Here is a 27416-nt window from a genome sequence, read left to right as displayed (position 1 = left end):
CAATAAATAAATTAACACAATACATGAGTCCAATTAGACTCTCAGTAAGTTTGCTAAATGAAGAAAATTACTTATATTTATATATATTAATGGGAAGCTATAAACATACAAGAGAGATCATATATGATCTCCTAATTGATTGAGCTGGATTCAGGTATTGAGCATAGTCATAATTTAATCACATGCTGAGGAATGCAAAGCAAAGAGATGGAAAGAGCATAGTTCACTAAAGTCTTTACTGAGCTGCAGAACTTCTGGACACCAGATTTCTTACCAAAGAGGATGATAAATGTCTTCATTAATTAAATAATTTTGAGTTGAGTCTTCTATTACTTGAAACTGAACCAACCCAACTCATTCAATGACAGATACTTATCAAGTGCCTACTGTGGGCCAGACACTGTAATGATACAATTACTGACATAATTCATAAAACACCAATTGCATGAGTACTTTGTGATACTTTATTAGTCAAAACATGACTATGGTTTATCATAATTCATGAAGTACTATAATACTGTGGCTTGCAGGCACCCTCATAATTATTTACATTTGCAAGCTATAACTGGAAGTAAAATCCACATTTTAAAAAATGTAATCTGTAATCTAACAACTGTATCCAGTTCATAGGATGGATTGGAAGAAGCAGAAAGGAAGATTAATGGAGTTTTTTCAATCGCTTCTCCCAGTGAAGAGCTGTTAGGCTATGTTCACAAGAACTCCCCAGTACAGACAAGTTCTCCTTGGTTACAAACCAGAAACTGTAAAAATCAAGAAGTCTACAAGTATTTCTCCTGTATCCCTAAGTAACCATTTACTCTGATTAAAAATGTATATAGCAGTCAGGAATTCTGAGCCTTGCCTCTTGTTAGCTGTGCAATCTTAAACTCAATTTTCTTTCTTTTTTTTTCTCTTTTTTTTCCTCTCTCTTTTTTTAAATTGAGATATAATTGACACATAACATTACACTAGTTTCAGATGTACAACATAGTGATTCAATATTTGTATATATTGTGAAATGTTCACGGACAATAAAGCTAGTTAACATTCATCACCATACATGGTTACAAAATTATTTTTCTTGTGATGAGAACTTTTAAGATCTACTGTCTTAGCAACTTCCCAATATGCAATACAGTATTATTAACTACAGTCATCATACTGCACATGTAATTTTCTCATTATAAAACTAATAATATAAATTCACTCACAGTGCTGTTCTGAAGATTAAATAAGATAATGTGGAGGCAACCTATAAATTTTCAAGGTCAAAACAAATGTGAGGTCAGACTTTAATATTTTCACTTAAATTCTACAAATCCATACTCAAATTTGAATACTTACCTGAGTCTGTATCAAAAACTAAAAATAATCCTTTATGCCCATAATATGCAATCAACAGTTTTTTTATTATTTTTTTAATTTTATTTTTTTATACACCAGGTTCTTATTAGTCATCAGTGTATACATGTCATTCCCAATCTCCCAATTCATCACACCACCAGCACCACCCACCACTGCTTTCCCCCGCTTGGTGTCCATATGTTTGTTCTCTACATCTGTGTCTCAATTTCTGCCCTGCAAACGGGTTCATCTGTACCATTTTTCTAGGTTCCACATATATGCGTTAATATGCGATATTTGTTTTTCTCTTTCTGACTTACTTTGCTATGACAGTCTCTGTGACAGATTCATCCACATCTCTACACATGACCCAATTTCGTTCCTTTTTATGGCTGAGTAATATTCCATTGTATATATGTACCACATCTTCTTTACCCATTCATCTGTCGATGGGCATTTAGGTTGCTTCCATGACCTAGCTATTGTAAATAGTGCATGCAATCAACAGTTTTTGAGCACATGATCAGATTTACTTTTTCAAAGGATCACTTAAACTCCATAATGAAGAACTGATTGGAAGTAACAAGGTTGAGAGAGAGAGAGAGAGAGAGCAACTGTTGTCCTAAGAGTCAAGACCTGACTATGGCTTATTTTGAGGCACAGATTCAAGAATTCTCTAGGAAGCAGGATCTATAAGGCTCAGAGATCTATTAGATATGAGGGAAGGGGGACATGAAAGAGGTCTTTATTACTTGTGCTTTCAAATTTTAAAATTACCCATCTTATTTCTTTTTCCTATTAAGTATTTCAGTGATGTTGGATTTTAGCTTTAAGCTTTCCTTTATTTTCCTAATTATATTCTTGTTGGATAAATGAAATTATTATACTACTACATATATTGAGTAGAAATTTTCTATAATTTCTCTGCACCTTAAATTTTGTACTCTATTGTGCCTAGAATTGCAAATTTCCAAATAATTTCCATATCCATTATTTCCAGTTCCTTGTAATTTATTAATAATCACTGTTGAACTATGCATTTATACTTACAGCTTACCATGTGCTTAAAAGATCTTCCTGTTTGCAATAATGTTTGACGTCCTTCTTAAATGTTTATGTATCATTCCCATAAGTATTTTGAAGGGGTTTTATTATCTCATTATGTGTGTTCAAAATATCCTCCTGAATTTTTCCAGTATTGAAAAAAAGAAATTTACATGTACCTCAAATAGGAAATGAAGTTTCTATTCGGATGCCGTGAGTCTGCTATTTGTCATTATGTTTTTTATTTCTGGCTGTACAATGTATGGGTATCATGACATATTTTGACTAATTATATTTCTGCCCAAGTATTAATACACACAGGAATATATATTTGCATTTTAAAATCATATATATCTGGTTCTTCTTCTAGAATTTTGTTTTGTGTTTAATTTTGTAAATATTATCATTAATAACTTTTTATTTAAATCTCCTTTGTGAGCTCTCTATTTTAGCCTCTTGGGTTTTTTTAAACGAACATTTTAGTTTTGTAAGATATTTCTTTAAATCTCTTACCATATACTTACGTTTGTAACTTCTAAAAAATTATTAAAACTCTTGTTAAAGGAGGAAGGGGATAAAAGATAACTGATGAAGCACGGACATTCAGGAGACAGGGCTGAGGTAAAATTTCACAGGAGTTAATAGTCACATAAAGTATAAAAATTTGGATTTTCTTATCTACTTCTCTTTCTGTTCCCCACTTTGTTTTTCAGACCTAAAATTCTTCTCCTTCCTCATTCTTCAGAAGAACTAACAAAATTTTCAAAGATAACAAGCTTCCCTTTCCTTCTCTTCTTTTTTAACCTACTTTTTAAACTTAAAATTTTTTAAAATTTTCACTCATTTTTAAATGTTTACCTATCTATCCTACAAAGACCTGAAATCCAAGGTTAAGTCTGTGTAACTGTAAATGTTTTGTTTTCATAAAAACTAAAAACTCCCCCCAGACACAGAAAGACAAATACTGTATATTCCTACTTATATGTGGAATCTAAAGAAGTTCAACTCATAGAAACAGAGAGTAGAATGGTGGTTGCCACAGGCTGGAGGTGATGGGGGAAATGGGAAGATGTTGGTCAAAAAGATACAGATTTTCAGTTATAAGATGAATAAGTTCTGGGGATCCAATGCACAGCATGGTGATCTTAGTTAATAATACTGTACTGTATACTAGAAATTTGTACATCTCATGTTCTCACCACATACACTCACACAAAAAGGTAACTATGTGAGGTGGCAGATATGTTACTTAACTTGATTGTGGTAATCATTTCACAATGTATACATATATTAAGTCATCACATTGTACACCTTTAAAAAAATCATGTTGTATAATCTAAATATATACAATTTCTGTCAATCATACCTCAGTAAAGCTGGAAAAAAATACTAAGAATTTCCCTTTAACTGTGAACACCATTTTAGTTGAGAGCCATATCTGAGGCTGTGCTTCCACTTCCTCATTTTTATTTATTTGCTTTTTAATTTTGGAAATCATGTCCTTTTTTTAAAATATTGATATGACCATTACAAGATCTAGAAATATCATCATTTGTTTAAATAATACAATCAGAGAATTAAAATGAGGTTCTCTGAATTAAAATTTTAAAACCTTGACTTTATTCATTTAGGAGCTTTATTTAAATTAGTTTTCTCAGGCTTCTTGTTAGCCTTTGCAATAATAATTCTATTTCTCACCTATTCAATTAAAAGAATTGTTCTAATTATTTTTTCTTATTATTTTTCTATTCTTTTTTTCTTTCTTATTGTATTCTCATAAATAGGAAAATAATTTTCTAATGTTGTAATTGTTTCATCATCACCTAACTTAAGAACCTTATTTCTTCTTTCATTGTTATATTATATCCAGATGTTTTCTGTTTCTTCCATTCACCTGGTCATGGATTATAATTTACCATTTATTCTTTGTAATGTTTTTGTACTTTCACTCATCTGTAAAATTTGAGCTTTTGATTCTTCAAAACTTCTTTCCAGAAACAAGTCTTACTTTTCAGTGTCTACTGTGTTTCTCGGCTCTGTTGACAGTTATTTGAGGCTTCTCTGACTGAACTACCTGTCTGATTCAATTTCCTTCCTGCCTGCCATAGCAATTATTAATAATGGTCTTTACAGATGTCTTCTTTTCTCTTTTTCTTTTTTGTCAGCTCGATTTATTTTTTGTTTTGGAGAGGCGGTTGTTTTTGTTTTGGTCTGGGTGGTTTTATTCCTTAAACCTTCCCCTGGTAATTTTGCTTGTTTAGTTATCTATTTGGAGAACTCTCACTGTACCATACTACTGGTTATTTTGTATTCTCTTTCACATCTTGCTTTTGACTCAAAGTGCTGTTTTCTGATACCATGAACTTCATTACTCAAATCTAACAGTTACTAGTGACATTGATAATACCATCACTGAAAGCTGGCTGGAAGGCTTTGTGGAGAAAGTAGAATTTTGAATAGACATTAAAAAGTGGTGGAATTCCCTGGCGGTCCAGTGGTTAGGACTCAAGTGCTTTCACTGCTGGGGCCCAGGGTTCAGTCCCTGGTGGGGGAACTAAGATCCTACAAGCCAGACCATGTAGCCAAAAAGAAAAGAAAAGTGACTTGAGTAGAAAAAGAAGAGAAGAGAAAGTATTCCAAAAAGGCGAGGGAGGATATGAGAAGATTCAGGATATGAAGGAGGTATGAGTGGAAATGGGAAAGAACTGCTCAGGAAATAAAGATAATAGTCAACTGAAACCATGTGGTTATATGCAATGAAAAATAAAATTGGAAAGCTAGGAAGCTAAGCTGCCTGAGGATTCAAATACCAGATGAATAAATGTGAGGGTAAAGAGGTCAAAGATGAGAAAATGCAAGACCAGGTAAAAGGCAATTACAATCACATTGGTGACAGTCAAGGCAGTCTGAGGAAGAAACTGGTAAATTTGGTTTTCATCAGTTTAGTTGTAGCTGACAGTAGAAGATTTGAGTAGAAAAGTCCACTAGGCAATTAGATATGTAAATTAGAGCTCAAAAGAGGAGAAATGGCTGGAATTCTATATTTGACAGTCACTTGGTTGGAAGTAACAATTGAAGAGTAAAGACAATAGAGAACTAAAGGCAATCTTAGGGAATACCCATATTTAGAGGATGAAAGAAAGAAGTGAAAACAGCCAAGGAGATCAAAAAAGATCAAAGTATTATTTGCTGAGATAAATATCTCTGTTAAAGACATAAAGATTAAAAAAAAAAAGATATAGAGATTTACTGGGGGGAAGGATTTTCATCTCCTCTCTCCATTTCCTGACACACAGCTCAAGATGGTATCATTTATATCAACTCCCAGCATCCATTACCACTATTTAACACCAGTCTTCAATGTTATGGAAAAATACACTGCAGTTCATTTTATTTTATTTTTATTTATTTTTGGCCACACCGTGCGGCATGTGAGATCTTAGTTCCCTGACCACGGACTGAACCCATGCCCCCTGCAGTGGAGGCACAGTCTTAACCACTGGACCACCAGGGAAGTCCCTGCAGTTTATTTTTAAATTAACAAAATTTCTCCTACAGAATAAAATTCAAGAATTATGATTACCTTCCAAACAAAGCTGAATGAAATTTCTGCAAGCTTTAGGAGCTTCTTTTGACCACAACTCTATGTCAATATCTCCAGCTGTAGTTTTCAATAAAACCTGTAGAAAGCATACAAAATCACTATGTTAATTATCATTTTGTTTAATTATGAGTTGATTGGTTGCTCAACTTAAAGTATTCACTACTGAATTTTCAATTTTAAAATAAAAATTAGAAACTTTGCTTGGTTTTTGTTATACTCAAAAAAGTTCAAATATTCAGTACAAGTCACTGTACATTTATACCTTTCAAATACCATTTTCAGAAATAATTTTGGCTTTAAGAAAAAATAGCATATGTTTTTGAATCACAGAAAAAAACCTCATTCATCTAAAAATCAGTAATATAAACTTGTTTTAATTTAAAAGGTGTTCTACAGCATTTCTTCCAATAAAATTGGTGTAGCAAATTAAGAAATTAAAGAACAATCCCATGAAATTACAGCACTGTAGGACAATTTTACAATTACCTTTCAACATATAAACACTCTACTTTTTCATTCAAAATCACGCCATTCCTAACTTACAAAGGAACATTCTTAATCTAATTCTGGGTTGTATAATACTAAAATGGTGTGCCTTAAAATTACCATCTACGGTAAATGGAATCCTTTGATAGCCTTCTTTCCATAGCTCATGAAGGCAGTTACTCCTTGGTGCAACCAGCCATCTTGCAACAACCAAAATCCCTACTGAGCCCACAGGAGGAGACAGCTTATAACAGTCTTATTAATAACCACAAATAACCAAAAAGAACGGAAAGCTCTAAATTTGACACTGTGGCACAGCTAGAATCCAACTTCTCTAGTATCACTCCCCGCACACACCCACCCCACAGTGTGCCAAAGTAGATCAGTGTCAATCTGTGATCAATGGTCAATGATATATCACCATCACCATCACTTTTGCTATAATTGCCTTTCAGTTTCTGTTTCAGAAGCTCAAATTAATTGCCATAATTTATGTAACATTGATGAATTTATTGTATCTTTTGGGGGTTTTACTGGCTACATAGTTCTCTTACAATTATGCTCCATAGGGGTGGAAGAGGTGAAAATATCTATACTGTGGTAGCTTTTAAAATGGTTCTTAACCCTTAAAGAAATATAAAAGAACTAAAAATGCAAATGTGCATGATTTTCTCAATCCATTACACTTCCTCTACAAAAAGAAGGGGACATTTGTTGAGTGTCTTCCAGGTGTTAGCTTCTGTGCCACTTTACATATCCTACCTCATTTAATCCTCACCTACAAGATAGGTATCATTACTCCTATTATACTTATGAAGAAACAGAGACTCAGATAAAGTAAATTTATCCAGGGTCTCATGGTGAACAATTTAAGTCAAAGGCTGTCTGCTGCAAAGCCCATACCTTTTCTATCTCACTGTACTTCCTCCACAAAGTTCACCATAAATTCCACACTATACTGGAAAAACAGTCCATCAAGCTCTAGGGCCCTGCCACATGTCACAAAATAAATCCCCAAGTTACTCTGGTCACAACTGATTTGAGTAGAGAAAAGTGCCTAAGTCAAAAGCATTCATATATTGGTTGGACATGAGAAAGCCCTTCTAACTTGGCTTGGCATGAAACAACGCCCAAAAGAGATTCTCTTTTGAATGGTGACACACCATATTGAATGGTGACACACCAATCCAAGTGGATTCTCATTCTCCTGGAAAATATACATGTGGGATGCAAAATGAGAGGCTGAGTAACTCCTTCTACCTCAGATTGCATTATCTAAAATAACACTGTGTAACACGATTTGATTTTCCACAAGGCCTGATATACATCCCAATCTTAGAAGTACAGTATACATAACAAATGTCCTTCCTACCTCATTATCCCCTTGTATACTTGAAATAAAGTTCTATTGTTAAAGAGAACCTAGACAAGTTTCCATATTTCCTATCCCCAGGCAACCACTAATCTACTCTCTGTCTCTATGGATTTGCCTATTGAACATTTCATATTCAAGCATACCTCTGAGATATTGCAGGTTTGGTTCCAGACCATTACAGTGAAATGAATATTGCAATAAAGTGAGTCACATAAAGTTTTTGGTTTCTCAGTGCATATAGAAGTTATGTTTACTCTATATTGTAGTCTATTAAGTATGCAACGGCATTATGTCTAAAAAAACAATGTGCAAACCTTAATTTTAAAATACTTTATTACTAAAAACTGCCAATCCTCATGTGAGCCTTTAGCAAGTCATAATATTTTCCCTGGTGGAGGTTTTAAAATATTGCAAGAATTACCAAAATGTGACACAGAGACACAAAGTGAGCAAATGCTATTGGAAAAATGATGCCAAGAGACTTGCTCTTGTATGTATAAGTGAATCACTTTGCTGTATACCTGAAACTAACACAACGTTGTAAATCAACAATACTTCAATTAAAAAAAACAACTGAACAACCAATGGATCACTGAAGAAATCAAAGGAGAAATTAAAAAATACCTAGGGACAGAAATACCACACACCAAACCTTACGGGATGCAAGAAAAGTGGAAGCAACCTAAATATCCATCGACAGAGGAATGGATAAAGAAGATGTGGTACATATATACAATGGAATATTACTCAGCCATAAAAAGGAACTAAATAGTGCCATTTGTAGAGACATGGGTGGACCTAGAGAGTGTCATACAGAGTGAAGAAAGTCAGAAAGAGAAAAACAAGTATCGTATAATATTGCTTACATGTGGAATCTAGAAAAATGGTAGAGATGAATGTATTTGCAAAGCAGAAATAGAGTCACAGATATAAAGAACAAACTTATGGTCACCAAGGTGGGGAGGAGTGGGTGGGATGAATCGGGAGACTGGGATTGACATATATACGCTACTATGTATAAAACAGATAACTAATGAGAACGTACTGTATAGCACAGGGAACTCTACTCAATGCTCTGTGGTAACCTAAATGGGAAGGAAATCTAAAAAAGAGTAGATATATGTATATATATAACTGATTCAGTTTGCTGCACAGCAGAAACTAACACAACATTGTAAAGCAACTACACTCCAATAAAAATTAATTTAAAAAAAAGAAATACCACACACCAAAACTTATGGGATGCAACAAAAGTGTTCCTAAGAGGACTTCCCTGGTGGCGCAGTGGTTGAGAGTCCGCCTGCCGATGCAGGGGACACAGGTTCGTGCCCCAGTCCGGGAAGATCCCACATGCTGCGGAGCGGCTGGGCCCGTGAGTCATGGCCGCTGAGCCTGCGCGTCTGGAGCCTGTGCTCGGCAACGGGAGAGGCCACAGCAGTGAGAGGCCCGCGTAAAGCAAAAAAAAAAAAAAAAAAGTGTTTCTAAGAGAGAAGGTCATAGCAATACAGGCCAATCTCAAGAAACAAGAAAATCTAAAACAATCTAACTTTACACGTAAATGAACTAGAAAAAGAAGAACAAGTGAAGCCCAAAGTTAGTAGAAGGAAAGAAATAATAAAGATCAAAGTGTAATAAATGAAATAGAGACTAAAAAACAATAGAAAAGATCAATAAAACTAAGAGCTAGTTCTTTGAAAAGATAAACAAAACTCACAAACCTTTAGCCACACTCACGAAGAAAAAAAAAGAGAGGACTCCAATAAATAAAATCAGAAATGCAAGAGAAGTTACAACTGATACCACTCAAACACAAAGGAGCAAAGAGACACTCTGAACAATTATATGCCAACAAATTGGACCACCTAGAAAAAACAGATAAATTCCTAGAAACATACAATCTCCCAAGACTGAATCATGACAAAATAGAAAATGTGAAGAGACCAATTACTAGTAAGGAGATTGAATCAGTAATCAAAAGCTCCCAACAAACAAAAGTACAGGACTAGATGGCTTCACTGATGAATTCTACCAAACATTCAAGAAAGATTTAATACCTACTTGTCTCAAACTCATTTTACAAAGCCAGCATTACCCTGATAACAAAACCAAAGATGCCACAAAAAAAGAAAATTACAGGCCAATATCCTTGACAAACATATATGCAAAAATTCTCAATAAAATATTAGCAAATCAAATGCAACAATACATTAAAAGGATCACACAGGATGATCAAGTGGGATTTATCCCAGGGATGCAACAGTGGCTCAACATCCACAAATCAACCAATGTATTACACCACATTAACAAAATGAAAGATAAAAATCATATGATCATCTCAATAGATGCAGAAAAAGCTTTGGAAAAAATTCAACATCATTTATGATAAAAAGTCTCAACAAAGTGGGTATAGAAGGAATGTACTTCAATGTGATTAATGTGATATATGACAAACCCACAGTTAGTATCATACTCAATGGTGAAAAGCTAAAAGCTTTTCCTCTAAGATCAGGGACAAGACAAGGGTGCCCACTCTACCCACCTTTATTCAACATAGTACCAGTAGTCCTACCCACAGCAATTAGGCAGGACAAAGAAATAAAAGGCATCAAAATTGGAAAGGAAGAAGTAAACTGTCACTATTTGCAGTTGACATGATACTATATAGAAAACCCTAAAGACTCCAGCAAAAAAATGTTAGAACTAATAAATGAATTCAGTTAAACTGCAGGACACAAAATTAATATACAAAAATCTACTGCATTTCTATACAGTAATAATAAACTATCAGAATGAGAAATCAAGAAAAGAATCCCATTTACAACTGCACCAAAAAAAAAACCCTCAAAAACAAAAAACCTAGGAATAAATTTAACCAGGAGGCAAACCATCTTTAAAATATAAGACATAGATGAAAATATAAGACAGAGATGAAAAAACTGAAAAAGACACAAAATAAGTAGAAAGATATTTTGTGCTCATGGATTGAAAGAATATTGTTAAAATGTCCATACTACCCAAAACAATCGATAGATTCAGTGCAATCCCTATCAAAGTTCCAATGGCATTTTTCACAGAACCAGAATAAATAATCCTAAACTTTGTATGGAATCACAAAAGACCCCAAATGGTCAAAGCAATCTTGAGAAAGAATAACAAAGCCAGAGGTACCATGCTCCCTGATTTCAAACTATATTACAACGCTATAGTAATCAAAACAGTATGGTATTGGTATAAAAAGACACATAGATCAATGGAACAGAATAGAAAGCTCAGAAATAAACACACACATACACAGTTAATTAATTTACAACTAAGGAGGTAAGAATACACAATGGGGATACGACAGTCTCTTCAATAAACTAAGCTGGGAAAGCTGGACAGATGCAAGTAAAAGAGTGAAACTGGACCGCTATCTTACACCGTATATAAAAATAACCTCAAAATGGATTCAAGACTTGAATATAAAACCTGAAACCATAAATATTCTAGAAGAAAAGATAGGCAGTAAGCTCCTTGACACTGGTCTTAGCAATTTTTTTTTTTGTATCTGATCCAAAGGCAAGGGAAACAAAAGGAAAAATAAACAAATGGGACTACATCAAACTAAAAAGCTTCTGCACAGCAAAGGAAACCATCAATGAAATGAAAATACAACCTACTGAATGGGAGAAGGTATTTGCAAATTATATATCTGATAAAGGGTTAATATCCAAAATATAAAAATAACTTATACAACTAAGTAACATAAAAACAACCTGATTAAAAAACGAGTATAAGGATCTGAACAGACATTTTCCCAAAGACATACAGACGGGCAATAGGCACATGAAAAGATGCTCAACACCACTAATCATCAGATAAATGCAAATCAAAACCACAATGAGGTATCACCTCACACCCAATAGAATGGCTATTATTAGAAAGATAAGAAATAGTAAGTGTTGGCAAAGATGTGGAAAAAAGGGAACCCCTGTGTACTGTTGGTGGGAATATAAACTGGTGCAGCTACTATGGAAAACAGTGTGGAGGTTCCTCAGAAAATTAAAAATGAACTACTGTACTAACCAGCAATTCCACTTCTGGGTATTTATCCGAAGAAAATGAAAACACTAACTAGAAAAGATATATGTGCCCCTCTGTTCACCGCAGCATTATTCACAATAGCCAACATATGGAAACAACTTAAGTGTCCATTGATGGATGAATATAAAGAAGATACACACTAGAATACCACTCAGCCATAAAAATGAAAGGAATACTGCCATGTGCCACAACATGGATGGAGCTTGACAGTATTATGCTAAATAAGTCAGATAGAGAAAGACAAATACCACATGATTTCACTTACACATGGACTCTAAAACACAAAACAAACAAAACAAAACAAAACCTAGACTCTTAGATACAGAGAATAGACCAGTGGTTGCCAGAGGAGAGGAGTGGAGGTAGGTGGGAGGTGAGTGGGTAGAATGGGTGAAGGGGATCAAGTGGTACAAACTTCCAGTTAAAAAATAAATAAGACACGGGCATGAAATGTACAGCATGGAGAATACAGTCAATAACGTAGTATTAACTTTATATGCTGACAAGTGGTAACTAGACTTATTGTGGTGACCACTTTGCAATGTATTCAAACGTCAGATCATTATATTGTAACACAAAACTAATATAATAGTGTATGTCACATATACTTCAATTAAAAACAACAGGGATAATAATATCCTCATAGGTTTGTTGTAAGGACAAAATGAGTTATTATACACAGACTGCTTAGAACAGTACCTGACAAATAGTAAATGCTCAAAATATGATAGCTATTATTATTGTAAATATTATTCTTATAAAATTTTTTGACCACAGGAAACTTATTCCCAGTAAAAAGAACGCATATATGGTTGGGCCACCTTGTTTACCAGGTTTTCTTAATCTTTTACGAAGATTAACTACTGAATTAAAAAAAAAGGCACATGGCTCCTCCTTTGGCCATGCATTCCCATTAGCCATAACTACTATGTCAAGCATCAGTGGCTCTTTTTATTAAAGCTTACAAGTAAGACAATACTTTGATAATAAAATGTCTCTTAAGAATAAATATTGGGTTAATATAAAATTTAGATTAAATCATCATAATATGTGGAAATTTCATTTTCAGTAGATAAGAAAATTTCTGTCAAGGGTTACATTTCTAGGCCTCATCCTCAAAGGCCAGAGTTATAACATAACACAGCATATTTACAGACTACTGCCAGGGGTTAACCACCGGTATAATGTGTCAATTACTTCCCAAGTTGACACTATACTCTTTGAAGAGAGAAATTTTGTCCCACATATTTGGAATATCTCTGAATCCTTTCAGTACCTAATGTAGCATTAGACAGTACAGCCACTAAACAAACATTTCATTAAGGAAACTTTTTATTCCATCTGCTTTAAATTCCTTCCAGGCCAAAATTCTTGCCATGCTCTCTATGGTACAAAATTTTGAAGCCTCAATGTCTTCAATCAGTCTTATTATGCTGGAAAAAGTCCCAAACTGGTTTTGAAGGAAAACTTGGGCTATGCCTCATATTCTCCCTCAGCCCAATTCTGTTCAGAAGGACAATATTCACCACAGTTTGCATACACTTATTTGCATGATTATTTCACCACGGTATATTTCACTCAACTTACTCTCTGATAATAGGGACAATGCTGGTTTTTCTTTCCATTGTGTCCCTAAAACCTAGCATAGAGCCTGGCCTATGCTAGGTGCTCAGTAAATATTTGTTGAATGAAAGATTTCTGTTCAGGCATATATCTTTGTTAAAGCTTCTCATCTTTATGACCATGTTGAATCTTCCTCCAGAGTAAACCAACTAAGTCTGCCCTTGACAGTAGAAGTATAACCTCAAACTCACTGATGCTTTGTACTTCTCAGAAGTTAAGAGAAATACAGTATTAATTCATCCACCGATTCATTCAGTACATATTTGAACTGCTGCTACCATGTGTCAAGCACCATTCTAGATGTCTGTCTCTGCCCTCATAATGCTCATTCCATGGGCGAGAGTAGTGGAGGACGATACAACAATAAAAAATAAGTACTGAAAAAGAAAAAAAGTACTGGAGAAAAAACTAAAGAGGTTAAGGAGGCCAGGGAATGTTGAATGCAGGATATGAATGAGGTTTGCTATATTATAGAGAGTTGATAGGAAATCCCTCTCTGCTAAAATGCCATTTGAGCAGGCTAGAGTATACTACAGAAAGGAACAACAAGTGTGAACTGCCTGCCTAGCAGGATGGGCAATGTATTCCATCTCTACCAGTGTTTATCAACTGGGGGTGATATCACTCTCAAGAAACATTTGGAAGTAAGAAGAGATAGATATTCTGGGTTTTCACAATGATGTAGGGTAGGAGTGAGGAGGGGGAAAAGTGCAAACAGCAGAACTGAAAGAATTGCTCTGCCCAAAATACCCACTAAAATGTTTGCTGGGGGTATCATTTACAGCATTTTTGCTTTTGTTTTCAAACTGCTCTCACTGTATTACAAAATGTAAATAAACAAGATTGCAACATAATTGTATCTGATACAAATTCAGTTTATCCTAATTCACCTCTATGCTTTCATTCTCATTTTATTTTCTCCATTACGCTGGTTCATCATATTTTGTGTGTGATACAGACTAGGTCCCAGTTCAAGAATTCAAGTGATACTTATTCCATTATTGACTGCCTCATACTGCATATAAACACTTTGAATAGGAATTGACATACCTTGACCATCAAAATCAATCAGGAAATTATTCTCTCATTCTAATGTGGGAACATTTTCCAATCCCCACTTTCTCTGACAAAGACCAGCTCAAACGACACTTCATCCATGAAGCCTTTCCCTACTTTCCCAGTTGCTAACTTCTCAGTACTACCAAAGCAATATGCTCCTCTCTCCATTAGAACGCCTACCAAACATATAAGGTTTTTCTTTACCTGCCTGTCTCTCAAACTAAACCATTAGCTCTTCTAGGGCAACAACTAGGTTTTATCCATCCATCTTTATATCCCCAGCACCTGGTGCCTAGTAGGCATTCAATAAAGGATTGTAGAACAAATGGAGAAAGAGCGATCTCCAAATTAAGCAAAAAAAAAAAAGTCAATTTATAAAATATACTTTGCTTTTTACCTACGACCCTAGAAAACGCCTGCAGAGTTAGGTTGAAGCCAAGTAGGGCCAGGAGGTTGGTAGATGGAGGAATCTCCACTTGAGGACTTTTTCAATTACGTGCTGAGAAGTGCCAGTATATGGCTTTCGATGCAATCCTGTTCAGAGGCAGGGGTAAGGACAAGACTTCTAATCTCTTCCAACCCTAGGACCCCAGAATTCCTTTAACCAGTGAGATATCGCTTTGGGGAGCCCAGGTACCCTAGATGACGCTCACCTTCCCGTTCGTGGGAGGCTCCTGGATGTAAATGTTGCTCATGCTGGTCAGCGCTCAGGACTCTGCTCCTAAGTGGGGATGAGAGCGAACGGTCGATAACTAAAGCTGTCCACCTATCGGTACACGCTTCCTTAAATCGGGAGGTCGTGGAAAGCTGCAACCTGTCAAAATCCCGCAAGGCAGCGACACCAAACGCTCTCTTTTCCTGAAGCTAGCGCCTCACGGATGCTGCCATGTTGCTCCCGGACCCGAGCACCGCTAATCCTGAGAAGGGGGAATTCCAGTAGCCTCCAGGGAATCGAGAAAAAGATTATTAAGCCCCTATAGATTACTTTAATTTGTATTACAATTTTTAAGACAACAATTCGTAAGTCTTGGTGTTGTTTACTTCACTCCACGCGTGTGCAAATCCATTAAACCCCTGGAAGCTGGCAGTAATGGTTCGGACCGAGTGAGTCTACAATACAATTCCCCCAGAAACTAGAGCAGCAGCTACTTGGTTCCGCTAGCGCCGGAGACTTTTAGGGCCTTCCCAGACTGTCACCTGGGTGCCGCGGCGCCGGTGGGAGGAAGAAGCCGTCCTAGCTGTGTGTAGTCCTCGCGGCCAGCGGGAAGCGAGCGCCCTCTCGAAAGCCCAGGGGTCCCGAGACCCCTCTTACCAGGGCCATGGCAGTTCCAGGTAAAGACCCAGGGTCTGGGCGAGGGAGGGAGCGGGTAGGGTAGGGTGGAGTGCGCTGGGGTAAGGAGTAGAGCTCAAAGGCGAAGGCGTTAAAATTAGCAGGTTCGCTTGGTTTACGGGAAAAAGTTTACAGTCCAAAAATAAACTCTGACGGAAAGAGAGAAGGAAAGAAACTATCGCCCCCACTCCAGTCAATCTCCCAGGGCACCGGATGCACCACAGGGAAAGTATATATAGGGTGGAGGAGGGGGAGGGGTGTTGCAGACAGACTAGTAACTGTAGGCCTAGGAGGAGTTTGGCCGAGGAAAACTGACCTTTAGTATGGCTTGAAAATAAAATTTAGGTGGCAACACCTGCGAACCCAAGTAGCCAGAGGCATTGTTTGTACTGGAAGGGCCGAAATGGGCGTCTGGGGTTCTACTTCTCTCTCTTCCTTGTTGAATGTAGTTCCTGTGTGGCCTTGGACCGGTCGCTTTGCCCTTCTGGGCCTCAGTTTCTGAATCTGCAAAAGAAGGAGATTTTTTGATTTATGCGTGTGGTTCCTTCCAATACTGGTTGCAGGAGATATTTTGAGAAATATACACCACTACCCCCGGACCCCCACTCACACAACTTGGAGATTCACAATGCCTATAGTATAAAAAAGATGCTGAGAATTGCTGTGGTTCAGAAGCAACTTTGTTTCCCAGTATTATTTGACCACGTTTGTTCTGTGGCAGCCTTTACTGAACTGTATTTTACAGATAGCTGTTATGGGAAGGTAGTGCTGTTCTACCAACTGCAGTTTTAGGAGGAGCACCGCGGGGGGGGGGGTGCGCGGTGGGCATTGTAGGAGAGGAAAGATACACTCATTCATACACATAAGTTTTTATTAAAGGCATACTGCATGCTAGGCTCTGTGCTAGGCACTGGGAATACAGTTGCCTTTCACACTGAACTTACAATTTAGCAGTGAAAAGAAAGTACCAGAAAGTCTGACAAGTGTAAGTCAGGGAAAATACAAACATTTGAGGAGCACATAGTAAGGGCACCTAACAGGAGACTGGAGGGGCCAGAAGGACTTTCCAGAGGATGTGGCATTTAGGATGAGACCTGAAGAATTGTGGGAGGGGGAGTTGTAGCCAGAGGGACTGGATATGTAAAGGAAGAAGAAATGTGTGAGAAGATGAAATGAAAGATGTGCACTATGGATGGAACTAAGAATACAAATGGAAGAGAAGTGAGAAATTAACTAGAGCGATAACAGTAGCTAATATTTACTAAGCATTTACTATGTGTCAGATGTGTCAGACACTGTGTCAAGCATTGTATTTTATCTCATTTAACATTTGCACCCACACTCTGAGTTCAGTGTTACTATTTCCATTCTACAGATGAGGATACTGAGGGACAGAGAAATCAGGTAACTTGACTGAGATAGCTAGGAAGTGACGGGTCACTCTGGCTCCTCTAGACCCCATGTGCTTATCCATTTTGCTGTGTTTTAGTATAACTTACAAGGCAATTTCCAGTTCTTGCAGGATGTTTTAAGCCATGACAAGGAGTTTGGATGTTTTCCTAAGGACCATAGTAAGATATTTAAGGATTTTTAAACATATTCACATTATGGAGAGAGCATTCTGGCTGCCCAGTAGATTGAAGGAGAGCTAGTTTGGAGACAGAGTCGCCAGTTAGGAGTAACTCTGGTAAGCTGTGATGATGCCTCAGGAATGGTCTCATTAGAAAAGGAGAGGAGCAGATAGATTAGAGATATATTTCTGGTGGTAGAATCACTGGGAATCAGCAATATATTCACTGTAGGTGAGTAAGATTGGAAATGAGGTATACCTGGGTTTCACTGTTAGTGGGGCTGGGTGGGGCTATTTACTAATATAGGCAACACCTGAGAAGGAACAGTATTTAGGGGGGATGATGATAACTTCAGTTGGGGCTTGTGTTGAGATGTACTCAAGGAATGGAAATATCTAATAGTAAGAGATAGGAATGGAAATATCTAATAGACACTAAGAGAGAAAATTTGTAGCTTAGGAAGGAAGCCAGAATCAAAGAACAATTTGGTATCATTCACACATGTAATAGGCCATGGGAATGGAAGCCTTTGCTCAGGTGGAGTGCATAGAGTGTGAAGGGAAGGTCTGTGGCTGGAGCCCGGAGAATATCAACATGTAAGAGGCCAGCAGAGGAAGTCCAGTCTGCACAGTAGATTGCCTAGGCATCCTGATAGGCCAAGTCAGCCCTGATGACTTTGGCCACACACAAATGCATTGAGAGCTGACTTGCTGTCACTGTTGGTTTCATTATTTGAGCAAGCATTTTGAGCATCTACAGGGTATAGGTATGTCACAATCTGTGTCCTCATAAAACTTAAGTCTAGTAATGAAAATGTAATGTGCTGCTTAAGAAAGAAGACAAAAGTGATTTTTTTAAGTCCTTATTGAAATTCCCTTAAACTTAGACTAGTGTTATAGATATGTTAACCTTCTTTCAATTCAAAATAATGCTTCAAAGTGTAATAATCTTAAATTGTGCCATTAAGCTAGATGGTAAGACATAGATAAACTATTTAAACCCAGAAAAAATTGAAATAATAGGCATGACGGCACTGTAAAAGTACAATGCAGGTGCCATTAGAAAATACGGAAAATGTTAAGGTAATTTCTTGGATGATTGATCCAGGCAGTGTATTACAGGAAAATAGGGCTCCATCAGAAATCTTTGGAGATAATCATCAAGAAGGAAAAGAATGCTCTTTTATTTTTAGGTATAATGCTCATATGGATCCAGCATGGCATTTTTTTGGTGGCTCTGCTAGTGATTATTACAAGGTATGACTATAAAGTACTGAGGTTGCTTTCCACAAATGATAATCAGCCTCATCTATTTTATGGTCACCTACTTTAGCTGTTTTTCCATAGCAGTGTGTGTAACTATTGTGTAGGTAACACAGTGAAATGTGTACTCTGTTACTTAGAGAAATCATAGGCTTATAGTTGTTATTAAAGAAATGACATTTAAAGACACTGAAACTCAGTGAAGTTTACTTTCTTTTAAAACTGCTTTTACAAAAAAAAAAACTGCTTTTACCATTCACAGTTGTTGAAATTAGTTCTGACATTCATGTTAATAATTAACCATTCCCAATGAAGAGTTACCTGGCACAAGTGGCAATGTATGTTATTGATGTGGTTGGCAGGAAAACTTTCTCTTTCTCTCTCTCTCTGTCTGTCTCTGTCTGTCTCTCCCTCTCTCTCCCTCTCTCTCCCTCCCTGTCCCTCTCTCTCCCTCCCTCCCTCCCTCTCCCTCTCCCTCTCTCTCTCTCTCCCTCCCTCCTTCAGTGAAATCTATATAGCCAAGATAGTGAATTTCCTATAGCCAAATTAACATTACATTCGGCTATCAAAGTGTGTCAAATTCTTAACAGGTTACTATCGCGGATTCTAAATTATGCTACATCCAAATTCTTTTCACTCCTAAGTTATACTATACACAATTTCTTTTTTCTCTAGTCTATGTGGCACGTTTCTCCTGAAATACTTTTCCTAAGTCATGTACTTGATCCTGTCATTCCTGGGAGACAGGAACTTAATTCTTGACCCATATCTGTGAATTTTGTATTTCTTTTCAAGCACCTTAACCTTTCAGAGGCTCAGTTTCCTTGTCTCTATGGTGAAGGAGTTGATGACTAAGCTTTCTTTCGCTTCTAAACTGTTATAATGCCAAAGCTCCCCATCTCTGCAAGAATGAAGTACACACTTCCTAAGCACGGCCGAATCACTCTTGCTGCCCTTTCCTCCCACCACTGCTCTCATGCATTCTGCAGTCTTCTGACCTGGCCAACTATTCTCAGAACCTCTGTGCTTTTCTACCTACACGCTTTTGTTATCCCTGTCCCTGCTCTATTGTCCATGTCTACCTGCGGGAAGCTTTCCTGATCTCTCAATGGAAAGTTATGCCAGCCAGTTCTTCCTGCTTACTAATGGAGCTATATGTCTTTAAACTGGCACAGTCTAGCATGCCTTACAGCTGTGGATGCATTAGCCTAGATTACCTAGTATATTGTAAGTTTCCTCTAGTATAGGAACTTTATTCATGTTGACGGTTTCTCTCACATCTATTTCAGAGTTATGCCTGTTATAGGTAAATAATATTTAGAGGGATGATCACTAGAATTGCTGCTGAGCAGAATCTGTTACTAAAGTAAACAGACTAAACTAGACAGCAGTCTTGATTCTGTTTCATTAGACAGTGAATTAAACTTCTCCATGTCTCTTCTTATCTTAAACTGGTAATATCTGTAGCCTTTTTCATCACAGGTTATTTGTATTTTGTGAGGCAAGCAAGTGAAAGCATTTAATACATTTACTTAAATGTTAGCTCTTTCATGCCAGTAGTTTAAAATAAGAAATTCTTTGATTTACTTTTATCTCTTCTTTTGAGGGTCAAATGATTATGAAGGCATTTTTAACTGAAGGTGGGGACATCTGCTCTTTTAAAATGTTTACATCAGGGAACTCATTTAACCTATTTTTTTAGTATGCAGAGAATTTTTTATTTCTGCTGTTCTTTCTGTTTTGCCTTCAGTATAATCTTTGGGGATCCCAAAGAAAGGATTATATCTATAAATTCTTAATATAAAGCAGTGGAAAAGTTTAAATACATGGCATTTTACTCTGCATTCAACTTTAGCAGAGTACATATGCTATATACATATTATATAGCACCTCTATGGTATAAAATCTGGCCATGATTTGAATTTTCAAAGCAGAAGAAATTGAAGTTATCTTTAAGGGTCACCAAATTATAACTAAAATTATTATTGAGTAACCAAATGTAAAGTTTTACAAAACAGAAAAGGAATCTAATTTGAATCTAATCGAGTTAAAAATGAAAAGAATGGACAGAGGTGATTACAATTGCTAATTACTTACTACAAAGAAAACAGTTACTTAAGCTCTTTACTTTTAAATTTAAATGATTACAGAAAATATTTTAATTATAAAGAAAGCTTTTACAGGCTTCCCTAAAATCTAAAATATACAGCATGAGAGAAATATAATATTAAGTTCCAAGCATCACTGTTAAAGTTCCCAGTGACAAAATTGTTGACTTTGGAAACAGGTGATGTGAAATTTCAGGAGAATAAATTGAGGTCAGTATGATAGTTTGCCATACCTTTCGGGGCCAGTGAACAGCCTGAGGCTACTGTCAGGAACACTCCATCCCTTTGTCTCACGTTTTCTCATTCCTTTTATTTTGTCCCTGCTTTTTCATCTTTTTTAACGTTTCTCTTTTCACTTCCTTCTTTGTCCTACTATTACTATTTTTTCATTTTATGCTACCTACTAAAGTATAATTCATATATGTGAAAATAAAATGCACAATCACAAATGTAGAGCTTGAAGAGTCATATATATAATAAAGATTTTGAATATTTCCATCATCCCAGAAAGTTCCCTGTGCTTCCGTCATTTGCCCCTTCCCAGCAGTCATTATTTTCATTTCTTTTGCCCTTTTATTCCTTTTCTTTTAGTGCCTGTCATGCCTCAGGTGGACCAGTGACACTGCGGGCACTAGTTTCATAGCTGGCAATTGGGAGCAATAGAAGTTACTGATTCCCGGCTGTTGAAGTATTTTCTTAAATTTATCAGCTCAAAGCAACAAAGACTTTTTGAGGACCCCCTAGCAACTCTACACCAGGCTAGGCACCAAGCTGTATACAAAATGTAGCATGGTCCCAAATCTAGAGAAACTGACGTTCTCTAGTCCTTTAAGTTACTGGGAGAGGAAGGACCCCTGCCACTCAAGTTCAACAGAATTCTAGATCAGAGTAAGGCTTTGTTAACATATAACAAATACAATAAATAAAGACCTCTATAATTTGTTCCTAAAACAGTTAATAAAATTTTGTTGAAAATCTGCAATGTAGCTTCTCTGAAGAATTTACAAGTGCAATCATTGCCTTTTGTCAAAGAATGCTTGCATGACAACACCTTTTCTTAGTGTTGGGGCTAAGGGAAGTTTCTGGGTTTGGTTTTTGAGAAGGCAATTCATTCACGTTTCACATTTTAGAGATACAGAAGGTCTATAGTGACGTGTCTCTCACCCTTTCTTCAGGTAACCAATGTATATATCCTTGCAGAGATTTTTTTCTTTACATATCTCTATTAATATAATCTATATATAATCTATCGTATATGTAAGTGTGTAGGGATATATATATTATATATATAACCTATATTATATGTAACGTGTAGGGATATATATATATAATTTCCTTTCTTTTATACAAATGGCAACGTTCCGTAAACACTGTTCTACAGTTTGCTTTTTTTCTCTTTATATCTTAGAGATCATTGAATATCATTAAATAAAGAACATCCTTATTCTTCTATACCAAAATTGGAGACTAAATTATTTCTACTTTTTTTTACTGTTACAAACAATGGTGCAGTGAATAACTTTGCACATAAGCCTGTATGCATTGGTGCAAGTAAATTGAGTGGATTAATTCCTGGACGTGGAAGTGCTGTATCAAAGGAATATGTACACTGGTAGTTCTGATAGATTTTGTCAGCTTACTTTCCATGGAGATGGTACTCATTTTTACTCCTACGAGCGATATATGTGCGTATGTCCCCCCACACCCTCTTCAACCTTTTCAATTTTTTCTGTTCTGATAAGTGAAAATGGAATCCCAGTTTAGATTTTAATGTACATTTCATTTATTATGAATAAGGCTGAGCATCTTTCTGTATGTTTCAGAGTTGTTTCTATTTCCTTTTCTGTGAACTTTCTGTTCAGTTCCTTTGCGCATTTTTTTCCTATTGGTCATTGATCGCTTTCTTAATGCTTTGGTGGGTTTTATAGAGTAGGAATAATTGCCCTTTGTTGGTGCTATGAGTTGCAAATGTTTTGTCCCAAGTTTTCATGTGTCTTTTGAGTTTGCTTTTGGTGGTCTTTGCCATTCAGATTTTGTTATGTAGCCAATTTTTTTTTAATGAGTATATGTGTTCTTTATTAGGATTCTCACAAGAATGAGACACATTAACACTGTCCTTCTGATGTGATAGAGAATATGTACATCTGACCCACATCATGGCAGGAAATAGGCAGGGGTAAGGGCTCTCAGAGCGGGTACCAAGTGTCCACTGAAGAAATCTCCTTTCACCAAAGCAAGGATGTTTCCTTGAATTCCATCATCTCTGCTGTAGCTTCCGGTTCTCCATGACTGGCCCAGAATCCTCCATTCCAGAACCTCTTGCCACACCTTCAAGACCTAGGTCACCTGTCCCATGTCTCACTCACCGAGGCGCCTCTGGAATTTTGTAGCATATCTCTTTGGTATGTTGCTGCCCTGCCACCCTCAGAGGCGTAGGTGGGGGTTGGGGGAAATATATTACCGATATGTAGCCAAATTTGTAAGTTTTTATTTGATGGCTTTTGAATTATAGGTCATGATTATTTAATGGCTTTCGGATTGTAGGAACATTTCGAGGGAGGCAGGGTCTATTAGTCTAGCAAACTTTGAAGAGGAGTGAAACAAAGAACAGCACGGGAACCTAAGATGGGGAAATGGATAACTTGTCAGAGTCAGGGCCTCCCTTATAGTCTTGCTATTCAGTTTGACTTGGATCTCGAGTACCATTGTTATCAGCAGAGTTCTTGTTCTAGACAACAGAAACTGACTAGTTAACTTAAACAGAAAAGGAAAGATACCAGGAAGCTCACAGACTCTAAGAAAAGGGTGGATAATAGAGGCTCAGAAAATAAACAAGAGCAAGGGAACCCGTAGCCAAGATCCTGCACAGGCCTAGACCTGGTTAGGGCTGCTGCTGCCAGTGGCATTACTACCACTAGAAACTGGATCCTGACAGCAGAATGAACTAACTGTCCCCATTTCATTGTCACTTGTCTCAGATTTACTGTGTCTGTTGCATCGGATTCAAAGTTCTAGGTAGAAGTATTTAGTTGGCCAGACAGTTGTGAAAATGATAGACAAATGAAGCTTGAAATCTTAATTTAGCCAAAGGCTGGTGAGGAAATAGCTGGTATGAAATTATTTAGAGTTCTTGTTATACTTCCCTTTCATGTAAAAAATTACAACCTTATTAAAGAAGATGAACTGCTCTGAAAAAGTTTCATATTTTGTTCATTCTAAAAATAGGAGATACTTGAATGATAAGTTTATCGATGGCTTTAGTCAAAGATGAGTTAATTTCTAATACATGCTGAGATGAGATCATTTCGAATCTGTCCACTGTAACATTTTGAGTTTGTTGTAGGAGAGGTAATGGTGCATTTAGCACAGTTTTGTTCAGTATTATTCAGTGTCTGTGGTTTCTGTGGGAACGGACTTAACATTGACCCGGATTCTCTGAGCATCTTTTTCAACGTGCAGTTATTTCATAATGAAAGATCCTGATTGTATTATTAATCCAGTTTTATACCACAGTTCTGCTACAGTGCAGCTTATGTGTTTCTACACTCTGCAATAAAACCCACAAGGTTTATGGAAAAAAAAATGAGGTTGGGGCACAATACTTAAAAACTTCATCAGTGATACATAAAAACTCATAGGAACCTATCTGCATATGTTAATTGGTTAAAAGATACATAAATACTGCAATAAACAGGACACTGTACCTTTTAAAAGACCTGAAGTTGGGCTTCCCTGGTGGCGCAGTGGTTGAGAGTCCGCCTGCCGATGCAGGGGACACGGGTTCGTGCCCCGGTCCGGGAAGATCCCACATGCCGCGGAGCGGCTGGGCCCATGAGCCATGGCCACTGAGCCTGCGCGTCCGCAACGGGAGAGACGACAGCAGTGAGAGGCCCGCGTACCGCAAAAAAAAAAAAAAAAAAAAAGACCTGAAGTTTGCTGTGGAAGAGGAGTTCAGAAGAATTGTAGCTTATGAGTTGTTCTGAAGTAGTGGTAGGAAGGTAATAGTACAAAATCAGATGGGAAGTTATAACACCAGATGTGGGTGGGTGCTGCTCACAGCACACGTGGTGAACTGAAGTTGCTAGAAATGTTTGAGATGTGTCCATGTATGTTTTGAGGCTCAGAGCAACTGGATGCAAGTTTCTGTATTCACCTAGTGTATTTCATGGACACTTTGCCCTCAAATTGTTCCCTCTTATATCAGATGCATTGGAACAAATTTATGTTTTTTTAAAAAGCATCGTAGCAGAACGGACTGTGTTTTTACTAGAACAACTCAACAATGTATATTTTAGGAGGAAATGACTAATATTTGACTTTATACCATTAAAGAAATGGTTTGAAAATGATCTTTCTTTTAAAATTAAATGTATTACATTTGCACTATATGTACTTTATTATTAAGCTGAGATATCTCCATTTGAAGGACTTAGGAGTTAGATGCCCTTAACTAAGAAATAGAGTAGTACTGTACTGGCCCTCTATTTGGTTAATGGAAGCCCTTATTGGAGGTTAAATTTGGTTTCAACTACATATACGTACAATGGAATATTATTCTGTCATAAAAAGGAATGCCATTCTGGTGTGTGCTACAGTATGGATGAACCTTGAAAACTTTATGCTAGGTAAAATAAGCCAGGCACAAAAGGATAAATATTGTATGGTTCCACTTATATGAGATACCTAGAACAGGCAAATGCATAGACACAGAAAACATAATAGAGATTACCAGGAGCTAGAGGGAAAGGGGAATGGACAGTTATTGTTTAATGAGCACAGTGACTGTTTGGGATGATAGTGATAAAGTTTTGGAAATAATAGATAGTGGTGATGGTTGTATAACATTGTGAATGTACTTAATAGCATTGAATTGTGCACTTTGAAATGGTTAAGATGGTAAATTTTTATGTTATATGTATGTTATCACAATAAAAAATCAGTTTTATTTCCTCTGTTATTTGTATCTTCAACGTTACCTGTATGTACCACTATTTATACAGAGATACTGTAAATACTTCTAAACATTGATCACACTGAATATGTGACTAGTTTTTTTCTCTTGTCAAAATTTGAGTACTGAATTGAGATGTTTCTTACAATACCTAGCAATTAAAGTATGTTTCTGGAATTTCACCAATTCCTTTAAGAAAGTTAGAATTTTTTTTCTTCTAAGAGTAAGCAGAAAAATATTTGTTAACCTGCATGTTTACGTATATATCTAGTCAGTTAATTATTTTACATTTGAGAGAGAGGCCAGAGTACCCCAGAATTTCTTCTGCAGTGTTATAGAATTCCTGGAATGTTGAAGCTCTTGACTATAGTACAGCATTTCTGTTGAATTAGAGAAAAATATCTTCTTTAAGTATTTGTCATGGAAATAATTTGAGTAAATTAGCTTTTCCACTGATTTCTAATAGTTATAATAATTGAGTAGTATTCTAAGCTAGGTCAGAGATGATTTTTTTTTAAGAAATAAATTCTCTAACAAGTGGTTTTCTCAGCTTTTCCATGTGATGAAATGTTTGTTCTTATTACTTATCTATATGTCTCCTAAAATGTTATCCAACTGTATTTCAGGTTGCAACAAGGACAGTGTCCGAGCAGGCTGTAAAAAATGTGGCTATCGTAAGTACATTAAAAAATTGCATTTTGTGCAGTGAATCATTGCCTCTTTGGGCAATATGATTTAGCATCCTGATTTCAGGGCCCTGAGCATTGTCCTTTAGCCCTGTTATTTAGCTCAGGTTTGCAGATAATTCAGAAATTCCTCTGTCAGCACCGAATGCTCACTTTTCTTCCCTGCTCTGGACCCAGTGACAGGTGGCTATATATCTGGTGACTAGCAAAAATGTCGTGAAGTACAAGTGGAGTAGTAGATTTAGGAGTCTGGCGAAAGTATATTCCCCAAAAAAGTACATAGATACTTATTCTTTTATTCCTTATCCTTGTAGATACTAGGCAAAGAGGTGAAAGCAATGAAAACTATTTATGAAAGGTTTTCCTGTTTATTGAATTAACTCTTTATAAGGGTGAAATTGGTCCCAGAATTTCTGCTCACTGGTGAAACCTTGATTTAAACAATCAACCTCCATTATGATTAGTGAAATGGAGTGGAAAAGTAAACTTCGGCATGAGCAATTATGTAGTCTAAATTTGAACTTATGTAGTATAAACAAGTATCATTTCCCTAGGTAAATGTAAAAATTCCTAAAGACTTAATAACAGCTCTAACAGTAGCATTACACTGTTTTCTAAGTTGTTTGGAGAGCATGCAAATGAGCCTGGATTGTTGTTTATACTCCCATTCATAGCAGAGTTATTTTGTAACGAAATAAAGATGCTCTTGTATGGAAAAACAAATTTATTTTTTCAAATCATGTAATAAGAGAGCACTTGGGGCATGAATCTCTATTAGAAGGGCTAAGAATAAAAGCATGCTAGGAGAACCAAGTCACATGCCTTCAAGCAAAGGCTGAAACCTGGCTCAGTTGAAGCATGCTCAACTAGCAAAAGTGGACGTATAAGTC

General features: G+C 36.6%; 2 protein-coding genes across 3 annotated transcripts in view; one reads left to right on the top strand and one right to left on the bottom strand.

Moving 5' to 3' along the window:
- Positions 1-15705, bottom strand: part of CWC27 (CWC27 spliceosome associated cyclophilin) — a 244869-nt gene extending 229164 nt beyond the window's left edge. The window contains exons 1-2 of one of the 2 annotated variants that reach the window (XR_010941973.1): positions 15272-15705; positions 5972-6068 (exon numbers count right to left, since the gene is read on the bottom strand). Coding sequence is in view for 1 of the 2 variants with exons in the window: in XM_067730804.1 (XP_067586905.1) it covers positions 5972-6068; positions 15272-15313 (139 nt within the window). In the remaining variant the exon portion in view is untranslated. The remainder of the gene's footprint in view (positions 1-5971; positions 6069-15271) is intronic. The other variant, XM_067730804.1, reaches the window with a different exon arrangement.
- Positions 15706-15754: 49 nt separating this feature from the next.
- Positions 15755-27416, top strand: part of SREK1IP1 (SREK1 interacting protein 1) — a 61862-nt gene continuing 50200 nt past the window's right edge. Inside the window, exons 1-2 of the mRNA XM_067730806.1 lie at positions 15755-15950; positions 26467-26514. Of these exons, the coding sequence (XP_067586907.1) occupies positions 15938-15950; positions 26467-26514 (61 nt within the window). The 5' untranslated portion in view covers positions 15755-15937. The remainder of the gene's footprint in view (positions 15951-26466; positions 26515-27416) is intronic.

Source organism: Pseudorca crassidens, chromosome 3, assembly GCF_039906515.1.
Source record: "Pseudorca crassidens isolate mPseCra1 chromosome 3, mPseCra1.hap1, whole genome shotgun sequence".
Taxonomy (NCBI): domain Eukaryota; kingdom Metazoa; phylum Chordata; class Mammalia; order Artiodactyla; family Delphinidae; genus Pseudorca; species Pseudorca crassidens.
Note: the sequence above shows the minus strand (reverse complement) of the source record. Positions and strands in the feature narration are given on the sequence as shown.